The following is a 12,577-nucleotide window of genomic DNA, read 5'->3' on the forward strand; positions in this document are numbered from 1 at the left end:
GGGAGTCTGCTGACGGAGATCCTGCGTAATGAGTATTCAAATTTATGAACATGGACTTGACACGAAATCTTTCAACTGTTTTCCGAACGTCGATCTGAGTCTAAAAGTTAAACCATATTCTGTTATGCTTTCTAATCTAATCCAAGCGAACACCAGCGCAGAAAGCCCGAAGAAAGCATCCTAGAAGACCTTGTGGTTAGATTACGCCCCAAGTCCTTTCTTGTCAATTTTTATGCTTGCAGTACATCCGAGTTACCTCGAACATGTATTGCAAAAATTAAAGCGGCCAGGCCTACTGCGTTGCATTAACCGCTGAGACAGATTCCTAAGAACGGATCACATTTCTCAGAATCAACAAGGCAAGAAGGATACGTGGACATACCGTACCAAACGCAACGAACTACTATATTCTGTTAAACTTCCTTTTCTCAAATTTAACTGAGATTGCAATTTTCTCGAGCAATTTTACTAGATTCAATAATTTGTAATGATAAAAAAATCACATCTAATGCGACCAGTTGAAGTTCAAGTTGTAACAATTTATCTAAAATATAGTCCAGTGTTCGTCAAAACACGACCAACGCCAAGAAAGTTGACATTTTTCAAATCGTTTCCATAGTCACATAAAACAAGCCAATAACTTAAAACCTATTTGGGAGTTACTTTTTCAATGCTTTTTTAAAGTCAGAAGTCGAGGTTTGGTTGTAGGTTCAATTTTGAACAATTTCTCAACATTTTTGTATTCGACTGTTTTGAAATTTGATGTAAAATTTGAGTTCAAATATTAACTCAGTCAAAGATTTTTTACACAACCTGGAAATTTCTGAAAAGATGGCATTTAATTTCCTCTAAAACACATAAAAAATTTTAAAAAAATTAAAAATAATGTTTTTATTTGCAAATCAAGTTTCAGTGACGAAAAGTTAAATAAAAAATCACCAAAAAAAAATTTACCGTGTATCATATTTTTCCACTGAAGTCCATATTCATACCTACAACTTTACCGAAGACACCAGATCGATCAGAAAATTCATTCAAAAGATACAGATTTTTGAATTTTCATAGATCGTTTTTGTATGGACAGCTGCCAAATTTGTAGGGAAAATTATATGGACAAACTAATGATGCAAAATGGCTTCTTTGGGCATACCGAAGGCACCAAAAAAGTTTCAGTCGGATTAAAAAATACAAAAATTAAAATTCTAAAAAAAGACCGCTTTCGTAGAGAATTGCTCAGGTGTTTGAATAGCAACACAGTGAAAAATGTTTAAATTTAGAAGGTGTAATTTTGAATGGTTAAATATTACCTCATTAATTATATAATTTAACCTCAATTGAGACTGAAAAAGTTGTAAATTACACATTTTCAGAAGTAAAATTACACCTTTTTCGGACATAAAAGATGTACCCCTTCCCAGATGTAATATTACCATGATTTTTTTACTGTGTAGAGAATAGAAAAATATTTTCAAGTTCTCAAGAGATTTGGAGACTTTAAATAAATGAACACTTCAAAGACCGGCCAATTCAAGAACTGGAGATTTGGGGACTGTCCTCATTTGGAGTTTGGCTACCAGGGATAAGCTGTATCAGCATAAACATGGGTTTATACTGAATAGACTTTCGCAGCCTTTCGGTATTAGATTGGAAATACACACAAACAGAGAAGTACTTTGTTATTACAACTTCTAAAAAGCGTTTTAAACTATTTCTGGAAAGTGAGCAAGCAGGTCTCTCTCAAAAATTTTATCAGACATAGTAAAAAATTGTGTTAATTTGGAAGGTGTAATATTGGAAGGTTGAATATTACCTCCTTTATGATGTAATTTCGCCTCAATTTAGACTGAAAAAGCGGCATTACAACAGAAAAGTGGTAAAATTACACATTTTCGGAGGTAAAATTGCACATTTTTTCTGGCATAAAAGATGTATCTCTTCTCAGATGTTATATTACCATGATTTTTTTTTTCGGTAAATATATATTTTATAAATTGTGAAAATCGGCTAATTGGATGGAAATAGGACCAAACATAAGAGAATTTTCCCTATCTCGCTAATTTAATGATTTGTTTACAATTAAAATTTGGAGACTTTAACATTTTGAATAATTTAAGAATCCGGAGATTTTCAAGACTGTTTTATGATATTGCTTACAAGGATACCTTTAAATCTAAAGACTTTCAAGAACTAGCAGTTTTTTTGTGACTTCAACTCCTGACTACCCAATTCTCAACTTTTTCAATATTTAAAATTATTCACATTACCAATATTTACTTCCCCATCCGACGGAAGGCGTGATCAGACAAAATCTCGTCTCAAAATTTGCCACCGGGACATTCTGGTATCGAACCCAGGCCGACTAGGTGAGAGGCAACGCTTACCCCTACACCACGAGTCCCGGCAAAAAAGGACACAGAAATTATGATAATATTACATCTGGGAATGGTGATAGAATTGAAATTGTAACTTTACATCAGGAACAAGTAAAATTTCATCACTTTCTTTCAACAGAATGTGATGAAATTTTACTTGTTCCTTATGTAAAATTACACATCACCTTTTTTTGCTGAAAAAATAGTTAATATTTATCCAACAATTTTTTTCCAGGGCTTTCGAGTCGAAGTCTCCGGAATTCTGACAAGCTGGCGTTAGAGTTTAGTTGACTCCTCAGCCAGATATGCTTAATATCTGTTTTATTTTTTTTAAATAAAACAGTAAAAAATTGTTCATATTTGTAGGGTGTAAAATTTGAAAAATTACGTCTGATATGATGTTATATTCCCTCAATTTTATTTAAAATGTGCTCAGCATTGGAATAGTGGTAATTTTACACATTTTTAAAGGTAAAATTACACATTTTTTCTGACATACATTGTTTTTGTTAACTGTAAATGTAAATCAGGAAACATCTAAGATCTAAAGACATTTAATCGTGGAGACCATCAAGATGTGGACACTGATTTTGAAATGGTGGGGAATTCACAGGATGTTGATTTTTAAAGTTTTGAACACTTTCATCACATAGATCTTTAACATTTGAAGACCTGACGTTTCAAGATTAAGAGGCATTCAAAACCAGTCTGCAGACTTTCAAATTGCAAAGTTAAGGAACCTAATAAACAGAATTAATTCAATAGCTTTGAGACATCTGAAATAAACAATTTCAAACTTTGAAAATCTGAATACCCAGCTCAGTCTGTGCACGCTCTACCAACATAAAATCTTTCTTCAAACCCTCGAACTCACCTATCGAGGCAAACTCGCCCGGCGTACGACCTCCGGCGATCAGCCACTTGCACCAGTCGATGCTCTCGGCATCGGTAATGGTCCGGCCCGGCGACAGATAGTAATCCAACAGCAGGCCCAAACTTTCCGACTGACCCGTCACCGCCAACTCCCGGTGAACCCGAGCCGACGCGTTCTTCTTGCCCATCTCCCTGAGCCGCTCGAGCGTAATCTGGCCCGATCCACCCGACTCGGCGGACATTCTTCTTCCGCCACCACTTCCACTGGCCCCCGCCGAACCACCGGAAGCAGCCATGCCCGATGACTCCATCCGTTTCATATCTTTTTGGACAATTTATTTCACTTTGCACCAGCACTAATACGATTTATTTTCTTCTTCTTCTTCCTCGCGTTTGATCGAGGGCGTTTTGCGAAACCCCCGAATAAGAAGCACTAAATAATACACTTTTTCAAGATTGGATCTTCACATCACTAGCCCAACCGAACCCGGGCCTTCTTCCTCTCTTCATTGATCGCGACGACTGCGTCGTCCAGAACAGACGCGAGCGCGAGAATCGGCAGCTATTCACCGTATAATTTACACGTAAATATTTTTTCCTCCTCCGAACAAGCTATACTTTGCTTACAAATTATATTTGTTTCGCCTATTCTTTCTCTTGAAGCAGCACCACCAACACTAGCACAATTCAAGCGTCAATTTCGCAAGCGCACAGTGTATTGACACCTCTCAGATAGACACAGTCGAGTCGAGTTCACACTCCAGAGAACGTGACGCGGCGGCGTCGGCGTCGAAGACATCGAGCGGATTCAACGGATGACACCACCATCGCCGTCACCGGCGGTTCTTCGGGAATCAGCTGTTTGCAGCACGAGGTGGAGTTTCCTAAGCTTTCGCATGATTCGGCAGCAGCAAGTGGGTTGAAATCTGAAATTGCCAAAGAAAAATAAAAATGTCAAAATTTGAACAAATTTTAAGTAATTATGTGTGTGGTATAATGTGTGGCCGGCAGTGAAATTATAAGAAAGTATTCTTTGTATCAGCATATCTCACCGCTGATTTCAACGACCCAATTCAGAATTCCGGAGAACCTGATGAGCAATTTCAAGGTCACATGGCATTTTCTGGGTCTGGCATTTTCTGGGTCTAACGATCATACAAAAATACTTTCGTTTTCGTTTTCGTTTTCGTTTTACGGAGCAAGGTGGGGGACGCGGCCTCAAGTCAGTCCAAGTCCGGTTTCTTGTGGAAAAAAGGGTAGTGGCCGAACTAGTATTGCATACCAAATGAACACCACCGGAAGATATAGGGGATCGGGAGGGGGGAGGTGAAAGAAAATTAGTGTTGGTGTGAGTAGTAAAAACTTGGATGACTTGAGCAGTTACGGTAATCTAAGTTTAACACTGAATAAAGAAAATCTGAAATTGTGATTCAAAGTAAGAAGGCCCGGAATAAATTAAATTATTAGTTAATTAAATAAGAAAATGTAACTAATCGGAGATCTATACAAAAGAAACCTATGATGTATTCCAAATTTAGAGGAAATAAAAAATACTAGAGAAAAAAAGATGAAAACTAGCTGCCGACCTGTCACGTCCGTCAATAGTCTTGTCGTACATTACAACTAGACACAGATCTGCCAATGAAATGTTACACTTCGTTCAAATCAACTAATCATTTCAGTCCAATTATTCATCGACGGAAAACTATCTAACTTTAATCAACAAACTAAACTAAACTGTCTGAAAGTAAATTTAATCTCAAATCCCCGAATGTTTAATTATAACGCCAAATAAGGTAAAGGATCTTGTTTTTAAACCAGTCTTGCCGCTTCCAAAAACCAATAAACATAAATGAATAGTTCATAAGTTGAACACTAGTAATTAAGACGACTATTTCATGCCTTTCATTTCATTAGGGCATAGAGCTTTGCAAACAAGAGTGCATCTATATTATACCTTATGTAAACTGTCATTTGAGTGAAGGAGACACACTCCTGTTCACAAAACCCATGCGCCCTTTAGAAATGTTAGGCTCCATTTGATCGTCAAGGCTCCAGTAGACCCTCGATTCGCAACAATGGTCGATACAACCATAATCCGAAAACCGTGAGTTCAACAGATTAACGAATTTTGTCCGATATCATAGCACTATTGATTGACCGAGACTCTATGGAAATTTTGACATATCAAAATGCTACGTAATAATATTTTTTAAAATAAATTTCAAAATCTATTCTATCCTACAATGCCTAGAAGAGGCCTCTGTTTCTGTTGTGAGTAAGCGCTGGTTTCAGAGTTCATTTTTCAATTTAAAAGGGGTGGGAGACGACTAATTTGCTTCATGAACTCCTACTCGGCCTTGGGACCACCTCTTAAGACACTGATGGCTCCTAGCTAGGAATTAAACCTAGACACAGCGTCGAGGCCCGCTTCGCATGGCAAAAATGTTGGCTGGGGGGAAGTGATATTATCACGAAATTTTATTTTAAAGCCAACATTGCTAACGACGTCGAGGTCCTTACTCATGCCCAAGGCAAAATGCAGGATGGTATGTATCTCCTAAACAAATACAAAAATCATTTACTAAAACTGTTTTTTTGAAAAGTGGTCTAAACGTAATTTTTTTTAAAAAACTGATAGTGAGAATTGATTTGCCAGACAATTTTACATAAAAGTCTCCTCATTGACCATTGTCCTTTGTCCAATCCTTGGGAAGATACAGCGGTTTAAAAAAATAAAATGTAAAAAAATGGTTTTTTGGTGGTTTTTGGCAATTTCTATATGGCAGACTAGATTTTTCAGTCTCGACAATATTTTTACCGGAAAGCTCGTCCAATTTCCCATAAGTTTGCCTAAAAACATCAAATTAGAATTAATTATTCAGGATTAAATAAATTGGCAAAGAATTTAAAAAAATACAAATAAAAATAGAATAATTTTTCAGAGTTTTGTACAAAGTTCTTTGTCTTATTGGTCATGTAGAGATATAACCACCTGCACCTTTTTTCAATGGAATTTGGAAAACGATGCACTACTTCGGTTGTTTTGTTTCTGTTTTATCCGAAACCAGTAAAAAAAGCAAATATTGTGCAGTAACAACTTGTTGCTAAAACAACTCTTCCGATTTGCCTCAGATGACGGAATCGAAAATTGTAAAAACGGAAAAAAATAAACAATTATCGGTTTTTTTTTTTTTGGGAGGGTGATCCAGCCGCACATCGTTGATGTTGAAACCTCTAAACTGGGCCCTCGTCCTGTCACGTCCGTCAGTAGTCTTGTCGTACATTACAACTAGAATCAGATCTGCCAATGAATTAGTACACTTCGACCAAATAAACACTGACGCTGTATGGATCTGACTCTAGAATAAATGCACAGTTGTGTGTTATTCATAAGTCCAAAATGTTCAATTATTCATATAAGTCCAAATATTCATTTGCGGATAACTACCTAACTTGAATTGAATACAAGATTTAAAGTAACCTATCCGAAAGCTACTCTTATCTGAAATCCCCGACATTTTAATTAATAGCCAAAAAATCTAGAACGTTTCTTTTAAAACCTGAAACCTAAAAAAACAAAAACAAAAAAATAGATTAAAAGTTCATATTTTACAAGTCGTGAATTGAAAAAGAGACGACCATTTCACTATGGGGTATTTCCATATAAGCGAGCGGCCAAAAATATTTTTTTGCTTTTTTGTGACTTTTTTGTGTTGTTTGTACTTAGTATAATGAAAACAAATGAATTTTGATATTTTTCCAAAAAAAAAGTTTAATTTTCGATTTTTTCATATATTTGAGGCCACATGCATTAAAGTGGTGAATTTTGATATTCTTGCTCTGTCTATTTGATGCACGAAATGGCGGTTTATGCTATGTTAAAGTTTCTGATTTACGTTCAATCTCCCTCCTCTTTTCTTGAGTTTAAATCCACCTCTCTTTGAAGACCCCCCATCACCCTCCAATTAAAATTTGATTTTTGCGGTGTTTTAGAATTTTAGACGGTTTATTTTATGGAACATTGTATGGATTCTCGTCCACGTTTTTGGTTGATCCACTAGCAAAATTCACGTTTTCCACGATAAATTCTTCTAAATCAAAATCACTATGTAACCGATTGTCTTTAGATTACTTAAAATATGAACTTCTTCTATGGGCTTTTGTATACCTCGTTTTGAAGCTACAGAACAGCATGCGTAGTTTTTTCTCTGTGGGTTTTTCCTGAGTTGATCATGTGATGGTTCTGCAATGTTGTAATTCTTACAAATATACTCGAAAGCAGTTCTCACGTTTTCAGAATAGTGCTTCGTTATATCGTACAGGGACACTACGGTATTATTATCCATACTTTCAAAAGAACACAACAACGAACTGATATGAATATTCGACGAATCGTTTCTGTAAAATACTTAGAATAGGAATTTCTAATTTTATTAAACGTACCTAAGTACCGTAAACTGGGGTGACTTTGATAGCCCGGTGACATTGATAGAAATTTGATTTGGCCACTATTTTTGATACATCCAATGTAACAGTCACATTTTTGCATATATGTTCGATAATAAGCTTTCCCTTAATGCTTACATACTCCAAATTCTCAAAAATGTTTAAATATTAATTTGACGGGCATTTGAAAAACCTATCAAAGTCACCCCGGGCTATCAAAGTCACCCCAGTTTACGGTACCAACAAAGTCATGAATATCAAATCAATTTCAAAACATACATAGCAGGTACGTCATTTCTGCCTCCGCAGGTAAATAATGTGATTTTAACCGTATACGCGAAATCATTAATTTTCTTGCATGAATCAAAATGTTCAAAATGGCATAACTCAAAAAGTGCACATAAGTGCACTTTGAAATTTGGAGACAAGTTAGGACATGGTTCAAATTTTAAGCTGCAAAATTTTCAGATCGCACAAATGCACACAAAAAAAGTACTCCATTAACAAAGTTGAAAAAAACTAAATTTTGAATAAAAATCCATCTTTTTTGATTTTTATTATTTTTTTTAGCCTATAAAAGTGTGTTTTGTAAAATGTTATTGAAAAGTTGAATCAATTACCTTTCTGAATATTTATAATGATGCAGGAAAAAATACATAAACAGCTACACAGTACAACTATGAAAAATAATCATTTTTTTGTCAAAAACATGTTTTTTCTTACCATTTTCGCCTTTGAAGGTCGGCAATTCAGTGAATATTGAACCTACAACTTTCAAACTCCGGATTTTTCTTAGTTAGAATGTTTATTTTCGAAAAAAATACCAAAAAAATAATTAGAGTATGTCGGTTTTTCGATTTATGGCCGCCTGAAACCCCATAGTGCATTTGTTCGTCAGAATTCCAGTAGATCCTCGATTCGCAACAATGGTCGATACAATCATAATCCGACAACCGTTCGTTCAACAGATCAACGAATTTAGTCCGATATCATTTCACTATTGATTGATCGAGACTCTATGGAAATTTTGACAAATCAGAATGGTTTTTATGCAACTTGAATGAAAATCACCGATTCTGATAAAATTACTAAATTCACTGTTACTAATTTTGTCCCTAAATAACTAAAAAAGTTGATATTTATAGTTAAAATCCTAAATTCTACAAACACTATTTTTTTAAACCCGCATCCTAACCTGACACCCACATTAAGATAGGGAAAAATCACATATGTAGCGGTTCATTGTACAAATGTGATATTCCCACTATCAGAGAACCTCCTTGTCTCGATGACAGCTTACCGGCCATCGATTAAGCCCTGAGACTACGCCAAAGTGGGTTCTCGCAGCATGAAGTGGTGTCCATGTGTAAAAATGGAAGCTTCAGCAATATACTGAACACTTCGATTTTAATTCCACATCGAATCAAATCATACTCTTTGCCAAACAAGCATCAAACCTATGACACTCATTATGACAAAGCCCAGGGAACGATCATACAAAAATACTTCCATACTTATTGGAGTATTCAGATATTATAAAACATTCTGAAAAAAAATATCGTATTTATTACTTTTTAACACAACATAAATGTCCAAATAAACCTTTTCGATGTTTTTTTTTGCTATGATCAATTTCATAAAAATCGGTAATTGATTCGGTCGAACTCAAACATAAATGTTATAGGACCTTTTCCAATGTAAAGATTGATTTGAACATTTTGCAAAGAACGGAAAATTTTATAACAGTTTCATTATTTTGAAATTAAAATCGGACGCATATGCCTTTTAAGCCTTTCAAGCAAGTGTGTAGGCATCATTTGATATGTTGTTATGCAAAGTATTTTTTTATTGTAAACTTGATTTTTAACTTTTTTTCTATTTTTCCAGATTTATGAACTTTTGAAAAGTTGGCCACACTGCCAAATTAAATTTGATCAACCAGCTTCAAACGATGCAATTTTTTTTTTATCTAAAACGAATCCAAAAATTGTAATTTTTGTAAAAAATCGAAAAAAAAATATTTCATGAATTAACCTACAATTGATTTCGATATGGTAAAACTCAAACATTAATAAGCCATACTCAACCAAAACCGGAAATGGATTTTACTTGTATTTTTTTTTATTAGCTCAAACTTTTTTAGGGGCCTTCCCTTTGACCAAAAAAGCCATTTTGTGTTTGGTGGAGCCATTGCACAGTGGGCGAAATGGAACCCAAAATCGGACTTAATTGAACGCGGCTGGTTCCCTGGTATGAATAATAGTGTTTCTTATGTAAAAAAATCCGGGGAATCGATTGGTGATGGTTTCATCCACCGCACAAAACGGCAAAGGGTCCATTTTGCCCCAATTTCTCATTTTTTAACATTTTTTCTTGAAAATCGGTCTGTATTTAGAGCGGAGGCTGTAAGTGGCCTTCCAAAATGCACTTAATTTATGTGAAAATGTCCCTGGAATCCAGTAAAAATAACCACTAGCACCGCAAAAATCATCTAGGGTCCATTTAACCCCAATTCCGCTATAAAAGCATTTTTGGCCGTTTTCAAATGTTAGGTCAGATTTTAAAAATCTGAAAATATTTTTATCGCAAAGATCAGACAATTTTACATAAGAATGACGATTTGCACTTGATAGTTTGACACATTTATGTTGATAAAAATAAAATGTATGTGAAAGGCAGTTTATTCTGCGTTTGGGAAAATTGGCCCAAAAGTGATTCTTCAATCTTTTTATTTAGTTTAATTTCTTTATCAACATAAATGTGTCAAACTTTCAAGTGCAAATCGTCATTCTTATGCAAAATTGTCTGATCTTTACGATAAAAATATTTTCAAATTTTTAAAATCTGACCTAACATTTGAAAACGGCCAAAAATGCTTTTATAGCGGAATTGGGGTTAAATGGACCCTAGATGATTTTTGCGGTGCAAGTGGTTATTTTTACTGGATTCCTGGGACATTTTCACATAAGTTAAGTGCATTTTGGAAGGCCGCATAAAGCCTCCGCTCTAAATACAGACCGATTTTCAAGAAAAATGTTAAAAAAATGGGGAATTGGGGCAAAATGGACCCTTTGCCGTTTCGTGCGGTGGATGAAACCATCACCAATCGATTCCCCGGATTTTTTTACATAAGAAACACTATTATTCATACCAGGGAACCAGCCGCGTTCAATTAAGTCCGATTTTGGGTTCCATTTCGCCCACTGTGCATTGGTTCAAACATGCAAGGCTCCGTATTTTTTTATTTTTTTTTTTATTTTTTAACTTGTTTTAGAGGATAGCAAACCGCAACTTTTGAGCAATACACAGTAAAAAAATCACATCACCTTTGTGAGCAAAAGCATGTAATATTGCATGAGAAAACGTGTACACAAAAAGCATGTACCGAAGAAAAAAAATCAGGTCTGCTCACCCCAAAAATAACAACAATCCCACTAGAGTCATATTCAGATGACCAAGTCAGCGCCCCAACTCGCTCGGCTATCTCGCCGCTGTGAAAATGGTCGGATCAATGCCAACATAACAGTAGGTTTTCCGTACGTCGTATACTGTGTTAACTGCATACGATGTATGGGGAACCTACAGCTACATTTTTGAAGATCCGACTAATTTCATAGCGGCGAGATAGCCGAGAGGGTTGGGGCGCTGACTTGGTCATCTGAATATGACTCACGCCGGATTGTTGTTATTTGTGGGGTGAGCAGACCCGATTTTTTTCTTCGGTACATGCTTTTTCTGTACACGTTTTCTCATGCAATATTACATGCTTTTGCTCACAAAGGTGATGTGCATGCTTTTGCATGCAATTTTACCATCAAAGTTTCTGCTGTGTATAGAAGCATGAACAAAACATTTGCCCCCTAGTTATGATTTTGAAAAAAAATGTGTTTGTTGGAAACAATAGAAATTATACTCAAAATTTTGTTCTGACTTCAGTTAATAACGTAAAATTAAATTAGCAATCGAAAAGTACTTTGCAATGCAATGCAATTCACTGCTACCTAATGTTTTAATTTTAACTGAAAAATTCCCATTTTTAGATTTTTTTTAAATACTGTCCATTCTTGAAAATGTTGTTTTCGAAAAGTTGAGAGACATTGAAGATTAGACCTCCTGTTACAGAAATAAAGCGAACAAAAGAAAAAGAAACAAAAAAATTTAAGTTTTTTAAGGTTCATCGATACCCACATTTACTTTTCGATTGCAAATTTGATTTTTCTATTTTTCTCAAAAAAACATAACCTTCCGCAATTTGTTGTCCATACTTCTCTAAGGATCAAAAGTTGCGGTTTTTGTCCCCAAAAACATAAAAAAACATCAACAATTAATAAAAAAAAAAAACTAATTTCGGGAAATGGTTTAAAAAAAAAACAATAAAATCTCAATTTGTTACCCGTGTACCAATTTCTGAATAGTGATCATCAATACCTAAAACTTACCGAAGTCCCCAAATCGACCAGAAAAAAAAATCCTTCAAAAGTTTGAGATTTTCGAATATTTTGTACCAATTTTGTATGAACAACTGCCAAATTGTATGAAGACTTGTATGGGTGAACCAATGACACAAAATGGCTTCTATGATCACAGGGAAGACCCCAACAAAGTTTGAGCCACATAAAAAAAATACAAAAACACAAATCTGGAGTTTTTTTCTTATTTAAAAAAAAAGTCCAATAAACCAAATGTTCAGTTTTTGCTTTTTGGGTGTATTTTGATACACCTGACTCAAGGCGGTTTCAAAAACACCCAAAAAGCAAAAACTAGAATTTTGGTGTATTGGACCTTTTAAAAAAAAAATCCAGAAATAGAAAAGGTCGAAATTGGTTGATTTCGTGGAGAATTATCTAAAATAATCCAGAAATAATATTTTTAAAAAGGGTTTT

General features: G+C 35.0%; 1 protein-coding gene across 5 annotated transcripts in view; it reads right to left on the bottom strand.

The window, feature by feature from the left end:
• LOC6041926 (E3 ubiquitin-protein ligase Ubr3) overlaps window positions 1-12,577 on the bottom strand; it is a 94,736-nt gene that overhangs the window by 59,911 nt on the left and 22,248 nt on the right. For all 5 annotated transcript variants that reach the window (XM_038266707.1, XM_038266706.1, XM_038266703.1 and 2 more), the window contains one exon: window positions 3,247-4,171. In XM_038266707.1, coding sequence (XP_038122635.1) covers window positions 3,247-3,565 — 319 coding nt within the window. In that variant the 5' untranslated portion in view covers window positions 3,566-4,171. The remainder of the gene's footprint in view (window positions 1-3,246; window positions 4,172-12,577) is intronic.

The sequence above is a fragment of the Culex quinquefasciatus genome, chromosome 1 (assembly GCF_015732765.1).
Source record: "Culex quinquefasciatus strain JHB chromosome 1, VPISU_Cqui_1.0_pri_paternal, whole genome shotgun sequence".
NCBI lineage: Eukaryota > Metazoa > Arthropoda > Insecta > Diptera > Culicidae > Culex > Culex quinquefasciatus.